This window comes from Pteronotus mesoamericanus, unplaced genomic scaffold, assembly GCF_021234165.1.
Source record: "Pteronotus mesoamericanus isolate MK-2021 breed Mesoamerican mustached bat unplaced genomic scaffold, CSHL_Meso_final scaffold_54, whole genome shotgun sequence".
Classification (NCBI taxonomy): domain Eukaryota; kingdom Metazoa; phylum Chordata; class Mammalia; order Chiroptera; family Mormoopidae; genus Pteronotus; species Pteronotus mesoamericanus.
In genome coordinates, this window is record NW_026555321.1 from 21,252,356 (window position 1) to 21,275,776 (window position 23,421).

Here is a 23,421-nt window from a genome sequence, read left to right on the forward strand (position 1 = left end):
TGCCACTGTCTGATCTGAGGCCTAAAGAGCCTGTGGTTGGAAAAGTAAAAACCCACTTAACAATGCTGATGCCAGGAAACTCCTTCTTTTGACCAACCTTCAGCAAACCAGGAACCAATCCGCCCCCATCCTCCTGCTCTTGGCTCTGTAGTTCTTCACCACGCTGCAATGGTAAGAGCCTCCCAAGTTATCTTTAAATCTTTCAGCCTACTCTGACTTTATGAAATTCATAAGTGTCATCTTGCTGCGCTGCTTCCTCTGTGTTGGTACTTAGTGAGTTATTTGGATTTTTGCTTTGGGCCTGCGCTAGTGAAGGCCAGCTGAGAAATGCATCCTGGGAAAAGAGAATACGGTCCCTGTGCTGGGAAGAGAATCGGGGACCTGGTCAGTGTCTGCAAAACCCCATGTCTGTCTGTAGCAAACTAAGTGTTTGCCCACAGAGCTGGGCTTCTGCTGACTGGAATTCCACGTCCCTTCTTTCCCCCGTGGAACCCACCGGCGGCACGTGTTGTCATTTTCAGGATGTGAAAGTGCTGTATAAGCAGTTAGCGGTATCTGAGCTGGAACAAATAGATGTCCCCATGGGCACCGGTCTGGATGACATCCTTGAGATGATCAGAATTTACTGGGAGAGAGATGTTGAAAAGAGCCGGATGCGAGCAGGAGCCTCACTCCAAGCCAAGGTGAGAGGTAGGCCCCGCACCCTCTGCCCTGCCCTGCGCAGGCGGAGGCCAAGCAAAGATGGAGAGCGGTCGACATGCAAAGGAAGAAAGGCAGCTGCTTCAATCTCATTAGATGGGAATGAATTGTGTGTTGAAATAATAGTTTTTGTTTACCTGTCTAAAAGCAGGAAAAGTTTAAAATGGTAATAGTAATAATAATGCTGGCAAGTATGTGGAAAAGGTTTTCACCTATATTATCGGGGAACACTACTATGACCCCTTTCTGTAAGGAATTTAGTGGTATGTGTCAAGAGTCTTAAAATGACCCTACCTACCAGTTGAATAATCTGGACACTGTCCTAAAGAAATCATAGAAAGTACAAGTAAAACCCTGGCCAGGTAGCTCAGTTGGTTAGAGCATCATCCTTAGCATATGCCAAGGTTGTGGGTTCGATCCCCAGGCAGAGCACATATAAGAATCAACCAATGAATGCACGATAAGTGGAACCACAAATCGATGTCTCTCTCTCTCCCCCCGCCCCCTCCCCATCTCTTCCTCTCCCTTCCTCCCTTCCCCTCTCTCTCTCAAAGCAATCAATAAAAAATTAGATTCTTAAAAAGAACACAAGTAAAGTTTACATCCAAATATACTCACTGATGTATTCATTATGAGAATGAAAAAGTTTGGGGGAAAAACACATAATATGTTTAACAATAGGATAAAGACTAACCATGCAATGACACACCAGGCACTTACTAGAAATGATATTCGCAACGCATTTGTAACAACATGGGAAAATGCTCATGCAGCAAGGTAAAATGGCGTTGTGGGGAAGAGAGTACAGAGTTCTATCTACCAGGGCCAGCAAACTTTTTCTGTGAAGGACAAGATATTGAGGTTTCTGGGCCACACGGTCTCTGTTGCAATATTCAACTCGGCCGCTGTCATGTGGAAGCTGCTGTAGACAATAGGTAAGAAATGACTGTGGCTGTGCGCCAATAAAACTTTATTTACAGAAACAGGAGATGGGCTGGATTTGGCCTGCGGGCTGCAGTTTGCCAGCCCCCGGTGTACACAGTAGGAGAAAGCATTCAAACAACGGAACTAAGCATCCAGAAGAGATTAGAAAGAAAACACTAAAACACATGGTATTAGCCGTGCTTGTCTTGCAGTGATGGACCTATTTAACACTTTGAAATGTTTTTCTTGTTTTGAGTACTTCTTAAGTAGTATGACTCTTATTCATGGAAGAAAATGACTTTTATTAAACTTCATAAATAATAAAGGAATTAGTCAGAAGTAGAACGCATAGGGTTTCTTCCCTTCTCCATCCCCCACCCATGTATGACTGGGATTTCGAGGCAGACGGGGAAACAAAGCATGAAGAAAGTGTGAAAACTAAGGTAGCTATTTGAGTCAAGGTAAGAAGGCTACTCCTGCGTCCTCGGTCGCCACTGAGTGGTTCTCAATCCTGGCCGCACAGCAGAGTTAATTCAGAGCATTTTCAAAAGTGCCCAAGCCCAGGCCCCATCCAAGGCCAATTAAGTCAGAAGGAGGAGGGGGACTTTGTGGTTTTCTCAGTTCTCTGATGATTCTAATGCACAGCCAGGGTTGAGAACCATGAGTGTCCAAAAGCTACCAAAAGAAAACCAAGAGGACCTTTTCTTTGCTCTCTTCTCCCCGTCCGCTTCACTCCGCTGCCCCCCAAGGACCAACAGGAACACTCCTGGGAGGGTCTGTACCAACGCTGGAGCCCCCAAGGTTCTCCAGCCCAGAAAACAAGTTTCGCCCCCCTGTTTTCCCACACCCTACCCCTTTTCAACAGATTCTCTTCTTTCTGACCTTCAGTTCTTTGAACCAGGTCACAACAAAAACTTTTTATGGCAAATAGTGCCTAATAACATCACAAAATGCAGCCTCTCCCCGCCCCACCCTAACCCGGTGAGTGGTGTACTAACACAGAGAATGAAACCATACCGTAGATTTGATTTTGGTCCATTACTTCTTTTTTTAGGAGAGCCATGAATGTTTATAATTAAGGACGTTGGAAACCATCTGTCTCCATTCCCTCACTTTAGAGGTGAGACAGCGGAGACCCAGGCGGAGCCGTGGTCACACAGCTGGCGTGTGTGTGACCATCATTTTTAGCTCTCCTGCCTCTCAGTCCAGGGACTTTTCTGTTTGGGGCTGTCCTTTCTCCTTGGCTCTGTCCTCAAAGCTATTTGCAACCTTGCATCTGTCCCAACACCCCTGGGGTGTACCCCACACTGTAGTGATTATAGCTTGAGAAAGGGGGGAAGGGCATTGTCATCAATAGGAATATATCCTGCATAATGTAAAGGAAAAAACTGGCCATTATTATTCACCCCTCAACCTCCTGAGAATCATCACCAGCCCACCAGTAATTCAAACATTAATTCTGAACAAATTCATTAGCGTCTTTTTAACAGAGTACTCTGAAAGCTACATCTCAGGGAAAACAGGCAGCACTTGTTTAAGTTTGGCCGGTGCTGCGTGGGCCTCTTGCGGAGAGGCAGAGCTCAGAAAATATTTGCAGAATGAGTGGATCCTTCTGATCGTCAACAGAGATCAGAGCTGACAGCCAGAAGTCCTCCAACAAATAGTTTTGTCAGCTGCAGCCATGCCCTCGGGGGCCGGCATTAGCCCATCCTCAGCACTTCTTGTCGGTTTCTTGGCGGCAAAGCATGAATGTGAAGTGGCCGAGCACGCACTGCTTTTGAAACCTTTTGCAGAGAGAACACAAACATGTACTTACTTACCTTTCAGCCGGGGAGGCTGAGAATTAATTGGCATGATGATTTCATGTCTTTGTTCAGGTTCCCCTAGAAAATGATCCTGAGACAAATGTGGAAGTGGAGGTGGTTTATGTAGAAGTTGAGGGGAAAATACCAAAGCACCAGGAGAGGAGAAGCGAGGAGGGAACCAACAAAGAATATGTTCTCCGTGAGCTACCCCTGTGAGAGACTGGAACAAGCCCCACGGCGATCCTGGGGAACAGCACAGAATGCAAAAGAGGGGGAGGCAAGGAAGCTGGGGTGACAATGCCACCACCCATCAGTCCTCTGCCACCTGCTAGCAGCGGGGCCTTTCACAGTCTTCAGAGAAGGAGAGAGCTCTCGGGCAGAGGTACGGAACCTGGCTGTGCAAAGGGAGCCGGGGGAAACTAACAGGGTAAGCCCTGGGGGTAAACGTGGATGCCCTCAGCATCTCCTACCGCTTACCTGCCAAGTCATCTTTCATTTTTTTTAATTGAGGTAAAGGTGGTATATACCATTGTTTAAGCTTCAGGTATACAATATTCAAATTCAACATCTGCACACAGAGGTCACCCGCCAAAGTCCAGTCACCATCCATCACTGCACAATGGACCTCCTCACCCATATCGCCCACCCCCAGACCCTCTTTCCTTCACATAGCTGCTGCCTTGCTTTCTGTATCTTTGAGATTGGTTTTGTTTGGTTGGCTGGGTTTTCTGGTCTGTTTGGGTTTTTTTTTTGAAGATTCCACATATAAATGAAATCCTGGGGTACTTATCTTTCTCTGTCTGACTTACTTCACTTAGCGCGATGCCCTCAGGCTCCACCCATGTTCTTGCAAATGGCGAGACTTCATTCTTTTCTGGGGCTGATTAATATTCCATTCTATATCGATCCATCCATAGATGGACTCTTAGGTTGCTTTCATATCTTGGCTATTGTAAATCATGCTGCAATGAACATGAGGGTGCACACATCTTTTTGATTTAATATTTTCTTCAGGTAAATATCCAGATGTAAAATACCTGGAGGATATGGTAGTTGTTGTCTTAATTTTTTGAGGAATCTCCATACTGTTTTCCAAAAATCTTATTCGCCTCTAATCATTAAAAGCTTATAAAGAGGCGCTGGCTAGGCTCTCTCCAGCCACGGTGTGGTATACATCAGGAACCTCAGTGGCCTAGTGTTTAGAGCATCTCGAGTTGTATGAGTCAGTGTTTGGGAGGATCAGACTGGTCCCGAGAATTTCTGGAGGGTCTTAACATCTGGCCCTTCCTTTTCTTTTTGTGTGGTTACCCAACTCAGGGTATTTAGGGGTGCTTCGGGAGGCTTAGAGGCACCTGCCAGACCACTCTCCAGACCCCCTGGCTAGCATGGAACATATTCCCCAGTCTGCAACCCACAGACCTTTAGGAGGCCCCTTTGGGGAACACAGCAAAACTGCTCTTATTCACCTGTTTCCTAGTCACGTGCTGAGAAGTTTCCACGGCTGTGCGTTCCTCCAAGGCCAGCAGAAAAGCTCCACCCTTTCAAAGCTTTCAACCTATCAAGTCAGCCCTACCCGGGATACCCTCTCCTTTTTGATCACCTCTAACCAATTTGGGACCTCAATTACATAGGCAAAATCCCCTAATCCCTGTCACATAATGTGACCTAATCACAGGCATAGCACCTGGAGGCAGAAATAAGAGAGATCATCTCAGATTCCTGCCCATCACATCAGGTCACCAGAACTGCAGCTGAGAAGTTAGACTGCACCCCTCCCACCCCCGGCCAGCTCGCCTCCTCTGCCGGGCAGGCAGCACCGCCTCCAGCCTGCCAAGGGAGCCCCCGTCCTCTCTTCCTGTCCAGTTGCTCAGCCTAGACACAGATGTTGCCAAACAGCAAGAGGGGTCCTGCTGCCTGCTGCCACCCTCTAGGCAAAATTTAGGAGACAAAGCTTTGGTGATAAAGAAAAGGAGTCTTTATTCAAAAGCTACATAATTTTGGAATAACAGCTTTCCATGTGCATCAGTCACTTAAGCTTATCAATTAAGGCTAAACTCTTTAACACCTGAGTTCTTCTATCATTCCCCGGTTAGTTTTTTTTTTTTTGGTGTTTTTTTTTTTTTAAGATTTTATTTATTTATTTTCAGAGAGAAGGGAAGTGAGGAAGAAAGAGAGAGAAACATTGATTGCTTGCCTCTCACGCCCCGAACTGGGGACCTGACCCGCAACCCAAGCATGTGCCGTCACTGGGAATCAAACTGGCGACCTTTAGGTTTGCAGGCCAGTGCTCAATCCACAGAGACACATAAGCTGGCGATCCCCCTATTAGTTTTTAATTATCTTATCTCCGTAGGGTTAGTTTACAAACTAAAACAACATAAGATACAAAAGCTACACAATTTTGGAAGAATGGCAGGCTTCTGCCTCAGAGCTGGTCCCCTCTAGAACACCCAAAGAAAAATAACCCTGCCACCCTCTGCCAGGCCAGCCCGACCCCAGGCTGTGCCGGGAGTTCCTTCTGCCAGCCTTTGGGAAGCGCAGGCAGCTGCAGCATCATCATCCAGGCATCCTCGAGGAGGAGAGCCCAAGAGCCTGTCTCTACTCTCCTTTCATTTTAAATCTGCTGGCCCATAATTTCACGCACTCCAGAGGCATTCAGCTTCTCAGCCAGTCCCTCCTAGACTGTTTACTGTTGCCTTGGGCAACCTCCTCCTACAACCACTCCCTTCCCCGCCCCAGTGATCTGATCAGATCTCTCTGTATCACTGAGATACCTTGGCTCTCTTCCCCTAAGCCTGGCCTGCAGTCAGCTCCCAGCAAGGAAAGCTCTGTTTTGCCACCTTAATCTCCTTCTGGAGTCTTCCTTCCCTGGGAAGAGCGCTGCACCTTCATTCCCAGAAACCTCATCTCTGTCCCTCATTCACAGCAGCTGGATGCTGTGTAAAATAACCAAATGCTTATCCGATTACCAACACGGGCCCAAGTGGTGTGAGGCACCGATGAGAGAGAACTCGGCCCCCTTTTCCCCGTCCCTCAGGGCTGGGAGCTCCGTAACACCACTGCTATCTGCTCTGCCGCAGGTCAGCACTTGCCTCAGATCAGTTTAGGGCATTTGTGGTCAGGAACTTTTTCTGTGCTATAACCATCATGCCTTAAAAATAATCAGGATGACTAAGAATGAAGAGGGGGGAATAGACTGAGATGAATTGTGAGGTCTCTGGTTATTGACACCAGGCAGTCTTTGAGCCGGAAGAGACATTAGAGGGGGACCAGAGTCGTGTCCTCTGACAGACATTTCTACAGTAATGGAAATGGTCTACAACCTGTGCAGCGATCCAGCAAAGTAGCTGCTGGCCACGTGTGGTTTTTGATACAACTGAATTTTTTAATTTCACTTATTTTGTACTAATTTTTCATTTAGAAAATGACATGTGGCTAGTGGCCACCATATTGGACAGCACAGGTCTAGATTTACCCACGAGGAACCTTGGACAACATGGGCCCAGTTCAGCCACGTTCACACAGAAATATCAGCCCTGCCAGGGCAAACGTTTTACATGGGCTGCTGTGTCTACGCCTTTGCTCTGCTTTTCTCCGGCTCTAGACTACAAGGTGGCCACCTGCGATGGTGCCATGATAGCCAACGGGGAGGGCGCCTTTCGAGGAGAAGAGAGAGAGCGGAACCCCTGAGGTCATCTGTAATCCGGGGGTCCCTGCGACTTGATGAGCTAAGCCCGAGAGGCGCTTCAGTGAAATAAGCCAGCGTTGCAGAGTAACTTCTCTACACATCATAGTTTGTCACAGAATGAACTTGGCAAAAGGGCCCCAGCTTGCTTTGATTTCTTTTTTTGTTCACTTTGATTTCATTTCACATTTTAAATACGTAGCACCTTAACTTGGTTCACAATTCGAAATGTACAATATGATAAACAGCAACAAGCGTCATCCACCCATGTCTCGGGCCCCCAGTTCTTTTCCATGGTGGCGTCAATCAATGCTATACTTTTCTTATGTGTCCTTTCAAGGACATAGGTATACAAGTACCTGCTCTCTGTCTTTTTACCTAAATAGTAGTATTCAGAGCATACTGCTTTTTAGCTGCACAGTATTGCACCATAGAACACAGCAAACTGGCCTGCAAGCCAAACCCGCCTACCTGGTGTTTTTTTGCAAATAAAGTTTTATTGGAAACTTTATTCCACCCTTATTCATTTCCATATTGTCTGTGGCTGCATTTGCACACCATCAAAGCAAGAAGAGCTGCGTCAGACACCATGTGGTCTGCTAGGCCTAAAATGTTCACTCTCTGGCCCTTCACAGAAAAAGTTGCCAACCCCTGTTCCAGCCAACAGATATCCCAGTATTTGTTTTAACCTGTGCCCTGCTGATAAATGTTTAGGTGGCTCCTAATCTTTTGCTATTATAAATAAAACTAATCACTAACTTTGTATCTCCCTCGTTTCCTGATATAGAAGTGTATCTGTTGGATAAATCCAAAGTCATGGAATTGCTGGGCAGGAGAGTATGTGCTCTGGTAATTTTGATAAATATTGCAGTTACCCTCTATAAAGGTTGTTACAATTTACATTCTCATGTGAAATGTTTGAGAGTATCTGTTGTCCCACAGCTTCATCGGTGCACTGAGTTCTCACACTTTGTGATCTCTTGCCAATATTATAGGTTAAAAAAAATGGTTTTCAGTGTGGTTTTATTTTGCAATTCTCAGCTCATGAGAAAAGTAGAACATCTTTTTATGTGCTGACTTCATCCACATTTGCTTTGTATTATCAGGTCGTATCATTTGCCCATTTTTATTAGATCTTAGACTTCTATTACTGCTTTGCAGTGGCTCTTGGTACATAGAGAAATGAGTCCTCGCTCTGTGATATAAGTTGCAAATATGTTCCCGACTTGTCACTTGTCTTTTTACTTAATTTATGGTAGTTCCAGCTGGCTTTCAAAAGACAATGCTAGCCAGTAAGGAAGGGTTATTACAGGACAGGAAACAGGTAGCCAGGAATGGTTCCTATAGCTGTGCGCTGCAGTGGCGTGTCCCAGCTGGTGTGACTGGGTGCAGACCTGGGGGAGTTACAGTGGGTGTTAAATGGGAAAATGGAGAGACCGTCTACCCAGCGCAACCATGTACATTGTAGAAGGCACTCCCAGGCCCTCGTCTTCTGTATTGTGTTTTCAAACCCACAGCTGGTCAACAACCAATGTGTGAGTGACTGTCTATGTAAGCGATCACCGAACCTTGTGACCTCCCCCTCACACCTTCTACCAAGGAATCTTCACTCACTCACATATTCCATTGTTAAACTCAATCCAGGTGCCAAGTCCTGCTCTTGGTGCTGTGGACGCAAAGTCCCCGGTTTCAAAGAATGCCCATCCCTGGCCACCCAATTCTACTGGCCTCAAAGCTATCTTAGACATTTCTTAATAGTAGCTCTTGCCCTGGCTGTTCTGGCTCAGTTGGTTGGAGCACCATCCTGTAAACCCAAAGGTTATGGTTCAATTCCTGGTCAGAGCACATACTTAGGTTGCGGGTTTGATCCTCAGTCAGGGCACATGTGAGAGGCAGCCGATCGATGTTTCTCTCTTGCATGGATGTTTCTCTTCCTCTCTCACCCCCACCCTCCCCTCTCTCTAAAATTAATTAGCATGTCCTTGGGTGAGGATTAAAAAAAAAAAAAAAAACAGTAGCTCTTTCTTGTAAGAAGTGTAGGAACCTTACTTCTAAAATAAGAAATTTGCAAAAATAAAACAACCCAAGTCCCCGAGAAATTAAGGTAGTGCCGCTCATAATAAACACTTGGTAGTCTCCTGGAAAGGACAAAGCAGAGGAGTCCCTTTTTCTTAAGAACAAGATGATCTCAATAACCAGAGCAAAAATATTGCCATTGGGACATCTCCAACAATTAAGAAGAAAAATAAACTTTTCTCTTCGGAATGACACTCACTGCCGAGCCTCTTCTGCTCTCGTCAGCAGGTGTGCTTACTTCTGACCGCAGGGACAGCAAGTCCACGCAGCCATGGGCTCCTCTGGGCTTCCTTTGGCAGCTGTGGCCGAGGCTGGGCATTGGTCTTACACCCCAAAGAGAACAGTGTCAACAGCCAGGCAGTTCTTGTGTAAATTCAAGGAGAAACTTGGCTTAGTCTAACCAGGCCAGCTCTCCTGCCAACACTGAGGTTTCACCATGCGAGACCTGCCCTTCTTTGTAATTCCTACTAAGGGGAGCATGTGTCTCTGGAGAAAACTGGATGGCATCTAGCCCTCTCCCCAGTAAATGCTACCTCTGGCTGGGGAAGGTCAGGGTTGGGTGTGCTGGCTGTAAAGAACTATCCTTAGTTAAATAACATTTATATGACGCCGAATGAGTGTGAAGTGGCTTATAATTGTTATAATAATGAGAGCGAATCCTCCTAATGAAAAGGAGATGTGATTTAATTCCATTCCTGGTAGATCCTCCTCTTCTTTGGTCTCTAGCATGTGCCTGACATACTTCATAGACCTTCAATAAATGTTTTTGAGCATGTACTGTGTATAAAAAGCCATGTTAGGTCCCTAGGGAGGCTAGAGGAGGTGACAAAGAAGTCATCCCTGAGGACAGGGCATCCACAATCTAATCTGGAGTTTGGCTGGGGTGGAGGTGGCAGGCGATGGATAGAAAGATCATCTTCTACAAGGTAGAAAGGGATGTGCCATGAAAGCAGTATTGGCAAAGCATTTATTGAGCATTTTTCAAGTGCCAGGCAGTAAACAGTATTTGACAGGCACATTCTCATTTTATCTTCCCCATATGAGATAGTATTGTGATTTAATCCATTTTACAGAGGAGGAAACTGAGGCACAAAGAGGTTAAGTAACTTACCCAAGGTCACTTAGTTGAGAAAGCAGCAGAGCTATGATTCAAACCATACTTTCTTACTGTTGACATAAGAATGTCCAAACCTATAGAAAAATTTCATAAGAGTTTATCTGAGCCAAACTGAGGACATGCCCTGAAGAAAGATCTCAATGGACTGAGAAATGCTCTGGAAAAGGGCAGTTCTCCTGTTCTTTTTTATGCATTTGGAATCAGGAGGGAAGGAAGGAAGAGTATGTGAAATCCATTGGTGGTAGTTAAGGAGGTGGGGCAAAGCAAGGTGAGGAAATCTCTATGACTGGATAAAAAGTAAAATGGAGAGGTACACCCTTCTTTTACAGTGGTGAGTACAGGATAGTTAACAGTGAACATTTACCGCAAATGGAGATGGTGTGCAGGGGGCAACAATGTCGTGTGCTCCCATGAGGGCAGTTAGCCTGGGAAGGGGACTAGGAAAAAGGATTACTTTGGTATTTCAAAGGGCTGTTAAGCTAGATGAACAAGAACAAGGGACAGGGCTTAAAACAAAAATAAACCTTTTACTAAGGAAGTTACAAGCCTGGGGCGTGACTAGCCACCAAGGCCTGCCCAGTTGGGGGATTTATGATCAAACCATCCTGGGAGGTTACTTTCGGGCACTGAGCCTGTCAGGTTTATTAGATACTCCTCCCTGACTGACACCCCCACCTGCTAGGCTGACCTGGTCAGGTCACACGGAGTGGGGAGCGGTGATTCTTTTTCTTACTTTACATTTTTTAAGAATGAGCAAGGGACATCTTGTGGAATGTGCAGTTGGGAGGCCTCTATCCTGAGGGGCTAAAAGGTTACACCAGGCTTGTTAGGCGCTTTCCAAACCAAGGCTCTGTGCCTCCCTGTGAGATAAGATTCCTTTGTGATACCAGCTTGCGACTCCAGGTCCCAATCTTGCTTTTCCCTTCTCCATGATAACGAACGTAACGAGCTGAGTAGGATCCTGGGAGGTCTCAGGTGCACTCTGCAGCAGAACGTAGCAGTCTTTCACCACTTACGAAAACCTAAGAGCTAGAATGACTTGCTGAGACCCGCACAGCAACTGCTCAGGGAAACGCAGAACACAGAACACACCTGCTCCGGGGCTCTCCATGCTTTGCCTCCTCCTACGCTCTCCCCTCACGCTACAGAGAGGCATTTCTTCCAACTCCAGGTCATTGCCAAGGATGTTCTGAGGAATGGCAATGAGAGTGAGCAAAAGGGGGTTGGGTTTCGAGATGGCATTTTCCCCTCCATTTGGAAACTCTCAAATAGTCCGTTCTGACTTACTCAAAAGCATGCGGCTTTTCTTCTCTCACATCCATCCTTCGCGGGCAGTCACATGAAAATTGAAGTTAAAAAAATTTTAATTTGAACATGTTTATCACATTTCAAAATGTCCACGTGCTCTCCTGCCCCAGAAATATACGTGGGGTGCAGCCACGGGCAGCCCAGCCCCTGCACAGTGAAGCCAAGATTTCAAGCCAGTTGGAAAGAGGGGGACTAACATATTTGAATCTCGTTACACATCCTAGCAACAGAACATAATCCTGTCTCCTATCCTTGGGCTCAAAAATCACACACCCACTATTTGATCTGTGAGGAGAGATCTGGAGGCAACTGGGATGAAATGGAAACAGAAATAGAGGTAATGCAATAGCTAGAAAGCGTAAATCTAAAAAGCCATTGGAGAAGAACATGTAATTCATTTAGGTGAGTTCAAACACCTAGGTGTTCCCAGATGAAGGGCAAGTATGGGATCAGCTGCTTTCAGAAAGTAGGAGACATGATATAAAATGGCAATGTAATTCATTGTCATCAAATTAATTTCTTTTTCTCTTTCACTCTTAAAGTGTATAAGAACGTTTCCATTTCATGCTGGTAGGTTATTAACACTTCTCTTGTACTTGTTAATCTCACCTTTCAACAAAGAGAGAGAAGGCTTTGGGAGTCAGCCGCTTGGCAGGTACCATTTGCTAAAATAAAATAACATTGATCTGTTTTAAGTTTATTAATTTTTCAGTTATCTTCTTGCTGCAGCAAGTAAAGCAGTTCTTTCGGTTTCTGCAGCAACCTAGAAATTTGCTTCCATGGACCAGACATCATGTGACAGTTTCACAGGTCGATTCCTGGGCCCCTCAGGATCTCCTGAAGCAGGACCTGCACTTTCACAAGCTCCCCCAGATGACACTGATGCACATTAAAATTTGAGAACGAATCTACAGTTTCTATCTTATACACATTTATTTACAAAGAAAAAGGGAATTGGTTTGACTAGAAATAGTTTGAATTAGTATGCAGGTATGTGAGAAGCCATGCTGGTTGTCCAAGAACAGTGGGGAGAAAATTAGCATTTTGCTAATGAAACTAAGACATAAGGATTCGTCCCTCCAAACACCAGTGTGTCCCCACGGAATACAAGCCACTCATTATGTGGGTTGACGGGAAAGACAGACAGATCATAGCCTTGGCCAGCAACTTTAGCTCAGACCCACTGACCAAGGCTCTGAAACATGACCTCCATGGGGCTTGGCCTCCACTCACTCACGGCTCTTACCCATGGTGCCCTGCAACATTTTATAACTGCTCTTGGGGTGGGGGGAAATGTAAGCATATGAATTTGCATGTCAGTCAAATTCACAATACCACATGAAAGTGATAGAGAATTTCTGTTCATGTTTTATTTATCTAATTTTAGAAATAACATAAATTTTAAGATAAAATACATACTTTGCCTTTCCATTTGCACCTTGTAATTCAGTGTGACTTGCTGTTTCTTGCAAAAAGCCACCAACCATTTTTATAATTCTGCCATCAACAATAGTGTCACAAAATCAGACTACAGAAAAATGTTTGATTATTAATATCTGATTATACAAAAAGTCCCTCCGTGATGAATGAGGATAACTCTGATGCAAATTTTGGTTGGTATTTTTGTTGGCCTTAATGAGTTCATTCATCAATGATGTAACTTCTTTACAAATCAGATAATAGTTTTCAAATATTGGAAGAATATTCCTTCTAATTTTTGTGCTATTCACAATGCGACAGCTACAGACACCGACCTTTAAGTTTAATCTGCATTATTAACACTTTCTGCATCCCTTCCTAAGTCTGGACAATCAATAAAATAGTAATTCATGGTGTCAATACTGATTTCAAACTACTAGCTTGATGCGAATGAACACAGAGTTGGGGACAGTTGGGCAGGGACACACCGTTTATTTCTACCACACAGGTGACATCCATGTAAATAACGCAACAGCATAGATAATGATAAATGTAAATAAACAGCAAGCCCTGCATTTTGAGTACTTATTACCATTTTTAATATAACTTATTTAATTGTGAGCTGATATAATTTAATTTTTAACAGTGGCTGTGTTTAACAACCAGCTTACAAAATTCCTGACAATTTAGCACACGGCTCTCGTAAGCCACTGGGAGCCGGCCCCAGCCCATGCTGCCGCTGGCCGCTCCCTAAGGCTGTGCCACTAAGGCTGTGCCACCCGACTCCATCTGCCTGTCAGGGCACCCCCTCTCCTGTCTCCACCCACCCACACAGCCCCTCTGGCCAGGTCCAGCCCCAAAGAGAGAAGGAAAATCAGGGCTACTGATCACGGGAGGACTTGGCAGACAATGAGGATGTTTTAGAGTGATCCACCTTCACGGTGGGGATGACAACTCCAATTTCAGGGCCTTAAGCTGAGACTGGTAGAAGCGGCAGCGTTAAACTCCAGTTAGGAGCGCGGCTCTGGGGCCTGCTGCTGCTCTTGGGTCCCGGCTCCATCCCCTGAGGCCATATGACCTTGAAGAAGAACTCAGCCTGTCAATTTCCTCATGTAAAATGTGAATCATAAGGACACTTACTTCATAGGGTTGTAAAAATTAAATGAGATCACGGACTAAAAGCTGTTAACAGAGTACATGGCGCAGAGTAAGTGCTTCACACATATTATCCTTAGTAGTTATCAGTAGTAGTATTCTACTCACAGTGGTTTTTACAAACACATTTATTGGCTGATACCACTTTTTACATATAGAAAGCATATACAGCCTATATTTGCATGCTTTTATGGTTCTAAAAGCTTCTACATGCATAACCTGACGGAAGCCTCAAGTGATTCGGGGGATAGTCATCGTATGATTATCATTTACCACTCACTGTTATCTGCATTCTGTGGGCAGGGACGGGGCGCAGAGAGGCTGAGTGATGGCCCAGGGAAACACAGCCATGGGCTGACCATTTGGAGCTGGGTCCACAGCTTCTGTTTTCCTCCAGCTGATCCCAGGCATTTAGGGGGCATTTATGTTGAGTTCCTTACACCTTCCAAACAGCGAGAGCTGGAAGAACTACTACTGAGCTGTAAGCCTTTTGACTTGGGGTTTTCTGAGCCAGTCGATTAGATTGGACTGTTTTTGCATATTCAATAAGTATTCATATGTAATAAAAATGGTCAATTCAACAAGCCAGTAACCTAGGAGACAAAGCAGTTTTTTTCCTCCTACATCACTGGCTCGGTGACATGCCGTCAGACTTGGACTGAAGTTGTATACGAGGGCGATCTTTCATTTTTTTTCCCTTTTCCCCAGCAAAGGGAGGAGTAACAATGACCTGCTCCCCTGGATGTATGGGGAGGAATCAGAATGTGTCCATCTTGCTCAGGAAGAAGTTTCGAAACACAGACCTTCCCCTTAATAGTCACAACTGTGGCCAGACATGTTTTTTCAAGGAAACGGGGACTATCAGATCAAGTTTGTTAACTACTAATTTGAAGAAGGTGGGGCAATTGGCACTGCCTTATAGTGCTGGAAGGAGTTCCAAATTCTCTGAAGGGCCATTTGGCAGCATTCATCAAAGTTTCAAATGCCTACACTTTTGATTCAGCAGTTCCAGAACAGGAACTTACCCCCCAGAGATATTCCCATGTACTCAAAATGAGGGATGTAGGTTATTCTTTGCACCATTAATTGTAACAGGCAAAGACTGAAAGCAGCAGTCCATCATTGGGGGACTTCTAAATAATCATAGGTCTTCCAAACAAGGCAATACTATGTAAAAGAATGTAATTGATGTATATAAGCTGCTATACTAGAATAATTTCTACAATAAAGTACCAAAGCAAGAGGGATGATCATACATTTTCTTTATAAATATTTATATGAAATATTTCTGGAAGGAGGTATAAAAAAACTGGAAACGGGAGGACTAAGTAATTAGAGCACAGGAAAAAAAGGATTTGATATACTTTCTGCCATATATTCTTTTTTTTAACCCTCACCAAAGGATATGTTTACTGATTTTTAGAGAGAGAGAGAAACATCAATGTGAGAGAGAATCATTTATTGGTTGTCTCCTGTAAGCGCCCCAACCAGGGATCGAACCCACAACCTAGACATATACCCTGACCAAGGATCGAACCCATAACCCTTTGGTGTATGGGATGATACTCCCATCAACTGAGCCACCTGGCCAGGGCTCTACCATATATTCTTCAGAAAATCTTTTGAACTTCATTCTATTGGCATGCTTTATTTGTTCAAACTAAATGAATGTTTCTATACAAGCTGATGTGGGCACCTATACTAAAAGGAATTCTTAAGTCTAATAGCTGTTTCCTCTGAGTTAGAAGCAGTGGCATGGTCATTAGAAACAATAAGGGGAAGGAGGGCTCCAGGCTCTCCACTCACCCTGCTCACCCAGGACCTCGCTCTCCACAGCAGCAGGCAGAGGCGGCCCGTGGGGCCCAGACCCAGGAAGAGAAGCTGGCTGCCGCCCTCAGGGCGGAGTTACACAACACTTCGTGCCAAGTGCAGAGCCTCCAGGCTGAGACGGAGTCCTTGCGGGCCCTGGTGAGTGGGCCAGGAAGCCACCTGGCATTTCTGGTGACAATTTTAACTCTCAACCATTGAACTGTAATCCTACGGGTCACAACGGGCAAGGGTCTTCCATCTCACAGTAGGAGTTTGAGGCCTGGAAGGTTACTTGATACCAAATCAAAAGTGTGGTAGATACAGCGCGTGCCCAGCCGAGGAACGCTTCACCAGGGGGCTGCCGTGAATGCTGGCCGCTCGTGCCCACAGAGGCCCCTTCTCAGCTGCCCCTCTTCTCCAGAGAATTGCCCTCAGCCAAACAGAAGACACCTGCCCTCGGGAGGTCAGGCCCCTCCACCTTCCCAGCCAGTGACTCACTCACAGGGGGATTAAAAGCCCAGCTCATTTGCGTCAAAGGGGAACTGTCCCCACGGAGTAATTCACCCTCAGGAGGCTCCATGGGATCAGGCTGTAGCCAGGCTCCTCTGTGACCACCTCCTGGCTTATCACCTTCCCTGCCCTGTCATGCGCTCCTTGCTCCCCCTTTTCCTGAGGGAAACCACTTAATTATGTCTGTACCAGGATCCCTGTCTAAGGCTCTGTTTCTGGGGCACACAACCTAAGACATCTAGTAAGTTCCTCAGGCTCACTGTGGTTTGTGGGGGGATCGATTGCATCATTAATTATAATTAATTAAAATGATTATTAATAATACAGCTCTCTGCTCTCTGGGACGGCCTAAAGTTGTTACATTGTCAAGCACAGCCCTCCTGGACGCCCCCTGCAGGGGGTCGTGTGTACTGCTGAAGTGGCCCAAAGTCCATTGAGGCCCAAGAAAGCCCTTCTCTCCCATCAGCCTCAAGTCCCCGGGGCTGATCGGATACCAATGTTAGCGCGCTTTTCGTCCACCACACCCCATAAACCTGCATCTCAATTTTGCCACCCAAATCAGTCCCATCATCAAACCACCAGCCCCGCCTCCCGCTGCAGCCACAGCCTGCCATGAAGTTAGTCCTCGTCGGCCCGCCTCAGAAACGACGTTATCTCGGCCTGTTGTTAAGGTCATGCCATCACCCCCAGTTCCCTTCCTTCATGTGTCTTCAGTTCACTGAGGTCCGTTGTCCTCCAGCCAGCAAGGTCACGCAGGGCCCCGTCAGCTCAGGGAGGAGGCGCAGTCCTCCTGCCGCACGTGAGCTGCACCACGTTGCTCCCCTTCCGCCCCACTCGTTCTCTGATGGGATCTGGGTCAGAGCAAGTGGGTGCGAGGAAGGATCTGAGGTGAGAAAGATCAGGAAACTACTATTTAAAGCAATGCTGTTCCACACTTTCACTTTAAAAAAAAATCTAAAAGAGATGGCATTATTTATGTGAATTTTATGCTCATCAGTTCATTCACTTGCCATAACCCTTGGTAAACATCTTAATGTTAGGGGTGCTGCCTTTCCCCTCTGAGCTTTAGGCACAGGAAGAGGCTGCCATTTCTTCCGCAGATATCCTTGTGGATGCCAAAATGGTCACTCTTCTTGTAACAGAAAATTTCAGGCAAAAGGATGAGAACATATTCTCAAGGCCACACCATCAAAAGAGCCGAGATGAATTACTCCTAAGTGGCGGGTGGCCCATCCCTCAGCATGCATTCCACACACATATACTGGGCGCCTATTATGTGCAAAGCCCTCCCTTAGATCCTGGGAGGCAAATATGGAGTGGGAGGTTCCTGTCCTCCAAAAGCTCAGGCCTTGATTGGTAGAGAAAACCTCTACACAAAGAGCTGAACAAAGCAGGGGGGTGCTGTGTCCCTCAGCGTAGCTGTTCCCAGCTGTCCCCATTCTCAGCGAGCCCCGGCACACCCCTCCTCTGTCCCTCAGCAGATGCTGCCACCTGTATTATTCTGCAGATAAAATTAAGGTTCCTCAACACAAGATCTCAGGTTTCCATTTACCACTTCAAAACATCTCTGAAGCTTTATCTACCGTCTCTTTCCTCAATAGATTCTAGCTGTCTCATGTTGCACCATCTGGACATTCCTCCATCTACTGTCCCCTCTCATCTGCATTTTCAGTGTCCCCAGTCCTGGGAATTGCCTGGGCTTGGCCTACAACAGAAGCCTTCCTTTGCCAGACCTTCCAGTACTACCCAGCTCAGGCTTCATTTTAATGTCCAGAACTCGTCCTTTGCTTTCCTACCCTTGAGCCCTTGGACATGTCCTCCCCATGGCTGGAAGGGACACCTCCCCACAAGCCCACCCACCTCTACCTGCTCGTCTCCTCACACCCTTGGCACAGGGGACCTGAAAACACTGAAGCGCTACATCCACTGAGAAACGTAGATCCTGACTCCCACAGCTGGGTGACCTCTCCCACCTGTCACCCACACACACTCAGGGCGCTGCCTGTGGTAAAATTAGCTCATCCACTGAAGTCACATTAACTGCTTGAGGGCAGGGACCATGTGTAATTACTTTATGTCCCTGAATCACTTGGTACAGTGCCCAAAACAAAATTTCTTCAAAGCAATACCAATAGTAATAAGAACTTCCTCATACACATTCTCTCACCGGCTCCTTGTAGAAACATTGAGAAGTGGGCCGGACTGGGACTATCAACCATTCTGCAAGTGAGACATCTGTGGCTCAGGGGGTTTCCCATTAACACGAAGAAGTGGAGGAGCCAAGTCCCTTCTAGCTCTGTTTCTGTCCGAGACCGTGGCCGCCCTCTTGGACTGAGGACTGGCATTGAAACTTTGGGACCGAACCCTGGCTCCTCTGCTCACAAGCTGTGTGGCCTCTCTATAATTCCATTTTCTCCCTTTTTATAAAGCAAGGATCTATTTATATGTATCTGCTGTGTTAGTGGCTTAAGGCAATTTAGGCAGAATTTCGCAGAGATTTTTTTTTCCTGCTCCACGGAGCATCTGCTGGGGCCAGAACATCCAAGAATGGCTTTTCCGACTCACACATCTGGTGCCTCAGCTGTGCGTCTCTTTCTCTCTCTCCATGTGGCCCCTCTGTGTAGCTGACTTTGACTTCCCCACGGCCTGGGAGTCCTGCATAGTTGGACTTCTGACATGGCGTCTGGCTCCTGTCAGAGTGTGAGCACGAAAACTACTAGTTCTCTCAAGAACTGGGCTGGAAAGTCCCTGAAAGTCACCTAGACAGCACGCTAATGCCGGAGCAGTCACAAGACCAGTCCAGAATCAACAGGAAGAGAAAGAAACGCCACTTCTCAATGGGGCCACGGCAATGGCTCGTAGAGAAAGAGCATGTGGGCTGGAGATCATTGTCGCAGCTGCCTTTGGAACTGTGACCTGGCCCTGCACCGTAACAGGATTTACCTTATAAAGCCATTGGGCTGATTAATAAGAAAGTGCAAGCCCTTAGCACAGTATCTGGCACAGAGTGAGGTGTCAATAAGTGGCATTATTAATTATCACTCTAGCATTAATATTAGAACCACTAGGAGAATAACCCCAGCTTTGCACTATCTGGCCACCTAACTTAAACCCATGGTCCTGACTTTTGGAACAAATGGAAAAAGAGCTCACACCCACAACCAGAGACTTGGGTGTAGTGACATGCTAGCCATGCCTAGGACCCAGGACAGGATGCCTGTGCCCCCTTCTGGCTCCAGTAGATCAGAGTTGTGGTCCCTGGGCCTTGTAGCCAAGGTTAGGAGCACAGACAGAGCCAGAATAGGTAGCGCACCTCCTATAGCTTTCAAATATGGCAGAGTTCATCCAGCCCCCCTGCTCTCCTCACTCAGAGCAGCCTGGGCACACACAAGGCCCCCGCAGCATATGTGAGCCGCAGGAAGCCACGCTGATGAGACATCCGGCCCTCTTTTCCAACAAAGCACTGTTTATGTTGGCAGCCAGGCACCAACAATAGTGCTTGAGGCCCGCTAACTCTGCACTAACTCTATGTCTCGTCAACTCAGGTCAGGAATTCTAGACCAGAAATCACAGAAGGTCACCGTTTTACTTTCTGAAGGGTTTATAACTCAAGGCATCCATTCACATTTCCATAAACTGGGGAGTAGGTGTGCTCCTGCGATCCCAGTTTGCTTGCTGGTGCTACACGGGCTGCCTGGTGGGCCAAGGCTAGGACCCCCGCAGCAGTGGCCTGGTCACAGTCGCCGAGACTCAAGCCTCTCTGTGGGAACCAGGCCAGGATGGCGGGGGCTCGGGTGGCGAAATTGGGCTTGGTCTCTGAGGGTGGGAGGAGAGAGGCTCTGACGGGGGTTCCCAGGAGCCCACCCTGGGCAGTGGGCCCTGAGTCATCAGAGAAAAACCCTAGGCCACATGGAAGAGTCCCCTCTGAACATGGATCCAATACTATAAAGAGATGGCTCAACCATGGCTCCGCAAAATGTTCTTCCAAATCACAGGTGTTACAGGTCCAGTGTCAGTAACCTCTACTCTTAAACCAAGCAATTTCCTGATAAACAAAGGGAGAAAACCCAGGGGGTGGGGCGTGGGGTACAACAATAATTCTCAAAGTCTAGGTGGCCATTTCTGCATCCTCACTGTCATGGAGGAGCTCCCAGATCCCACCAGCAAAATAATACCCTTAGACGAGTTACTGATATATATTTATTCAACTATAGGTCACAGTTTGCTACATATAAATGTACCTGGGATGGGAATCTGACTCAACATCCTCATATCCTATGGAATTAAGGTTTAAATAAGATAATATGGTGACCCCCACCTAACAACCGCCATGATTCAAGACGACATTAATAACCAAGAATCTTTCATTTCAGCCACGGTGCTCAAAAGGGTATGAAAAATCTCCTCTCTGGCATCAGGGTACAGGAATTTGCTTCAGCAAAATTTGACTCTATCCAATTTAGAAAGATATTTATGTGTTTCTTATGTGTTATATAAAAAGCCAGATACTAAATTATAGGTTCACCATAGCTGCAGCTATTAAAAATGTTAGACAGATGCACACAGTTTTTTAAAGGCATTTATGGTCAGCCCAACAGTTTGCAGGGTATGGTATATGGCGAGATGAGAAGAAAGTTTCCAGCTAATGGGGAGACAGATAGATAGGGCAATAAGCGTACAGAACACAAGTGCTGTCGTCCTGAGCAACCTACACACACAGGCATCTATATCTACACTGTGTGAGGCCCTGTATTGTCATTGGGGTTTCAGACACTTGGTCCCTGCTCTCAAAGAGCTCACTGTCTGATAGAGGACACATGCCCCTAAGAAGCTTAGCCCACTCTCATAAATTCAAGGGCACGCATGTGCTCAGGCAGCCATGGAAACCCAGAGGAGGGGCCCCTAACCCAGCTTGGTGGTGGTAGGGGCAAGGGAGTGTCAAGAAAGGCTTTCTAGGGTGGGGGGTGGCCCCTGAGCTTCCACGTGGGGATGAGTAGGAGCCAGGCAGGTGAGACGCTAGAAGGAATGGAGGATGATGCAGATGCAGGAAACGGCATGACCCCAATTTACTTAAAGACTAGATGGGTTCACCACTTTGAGGTAGGGAGTGAAAATGGAAAGATGCTGGGCTGATCATGTGTTCCATGTTAGGGACCTTCCAGATGTGGTTACAGCAGAAGAGATACAGGCCCAGATCTGGACTTTCAACAGAGCCCCATCACCTCAGCAAAGGAGGAATGAGAGGCAGAAAGACAAGCTAAGAGGCCATGAGGTTGCCCTAGATGAGAGGTGATGAGCATCGATCCTGGATATTGGTGACTGGAGAAGAGAGGGCACAAATGGGAAAACTTTTCAGAATATTCAAGAGACAGGATTCAGTAATGATTGAATTTGGGAAGGGAGATCAGGGACATGTCTCCCCAGTTTCTGGTTATCATGAGTTCACCTTTTGATGCACAAAATAGGAAAGACCAGCAGGTCCAAGGGGAAAACAATGGGTCCATTTTGGACGCCTTGATTTGAGGTGCCCTGGACTGTACATATTTCTAGCAAGAAGTCATAGCCGGTCGATAGTGGGTAGGGAGAGAGGTCTGTGCTAGAAGTACCAACGCAGGAGTCATTGGCCGAGAGATAACTCAAATCATGAGAGCGGTAAAGACCAATGAACACAGGCCCCGGAGGCACAGAGAGAACAGGCTCAGGATGGGGCGGTGGGGAGCCCGCAGTGAAGGGGCAGCCAGAGGAAGAGGAATTAGCCAAAATGTGCACCTAAAACACTAAAGAAAAAAATGCTGATTATAGAAAAGCCAGAGACATTCATTCTAACTTGCATCTGGGAAAGAATGCCAGAGGAGACAGCATTTTAGCTGAATGATGGATGGGGTTTCAGCAATGGAAGGGAAAGGAACACCCCACCCCCAGGGGTGAAAAAACCGGAGCAAAAAGTCCCAGAGGCCACTCAGAGAGCAAGATTTCTTTGAAGGAAACACCTGCAAACTGCCTCTGCATGCGTGTGTGTGTGTGAGAATTTCTCCCTCTCTCTCATTGTTTTCTCATTTTCTCACTCATCTTTCATTCTTATATTTCATCACTCTATCCCCTTTTCTCTCCTCCTTCTCTTCCTTCCTTTACTCCCCTCACCGCCCCCCACATCCCATACACACACTCCCACTCCCGCCCCCATCAGAACAATCAGTGAATTAGACTAACCAAGAGTCTGGCCTCCTGAGGAAGATTCATTATTTCCACACCAGGCTATATAAGCTTAGCACAGTCACTGTCCTTGAAGAAATGGACTGATCAGACCAATGCCAGCCCCTCCCACTGCTCTACACACCTCCCTCTCCAAGGACCCTGCCTGTCCGCCTTGAGTTTGGACATATTCCCTCTTGCAGAAACGAGGCCTGGAGAACACCTTGCATGATGCCAAGCACTGGCATGACCTGGAGCTTCAGAACCTGGGCACTGTGGTCGGCAGGCTGGAGGGGGAGCTCCAGGAGTTGCGCGCGGAGGCAGAGCAGCAGCAGCAGGTCCGCGAGCATCTGTTGGCGCACAGGTGCCAGCTGCAGAGGGACCTGGTGTCCTGCCATGCCCTGCTGGACAGGGCAGAGAGCGAGTAAGTCTCTTTTCTTGTTTAATTATAAAAGGAGCACAACTCATTGGTTTAAAAAATTATTTTTTTCAAACACTTAGAAGTAATGAAGATAGAAGAAATCACCCCAAACTCCCCAACACACACACACAGTCCCATAGCCTAACTCTGTCCTCCCAGGATTCTTCTATCCCTGCATACATATATGCACAAATATATAAACAAACATATTATATATGCATGTACACATGTGTGTGTACACCTGCTTATAATCATATGAAAAGATATGGGCACATAGACATACCTGTAAGTATTCATACAT

At 46.5% G+C, this 23,421-nt stretch overlaps 1 protein-coding gene across 1 annotated transcript in view; it reads left to right on the plus strand.

Moving 5' to 3' along the window:
- The window catches only part of BFSP2 (beaded filament structural protein 2), a 60,440-nt gene extending 37,313 nt beyond the window's left edge, over positions 1–23,127 (plus strand). Inside the window, exons 4-7 of the mRNA XM_054595031.1 lie at positions 522–683; positions 9,415–9,417; positions 16,025–16,156; positions 22,903–23,127. Of these exons, the coding sequence (XP_054451006.1) occupies positions 522–683; positions 9,415–9,417; positions 16,025–16,156; positions 22,903–23,127 (522 nt within the window). The remainder of the gene's footprint in view (positions 1–521; positions 684–9,414; positions 9,418–16,024; positions 16,157–22,902) is intronic.
- Positions 23,128–23,421: the final 294 nt, after the last annotated feature.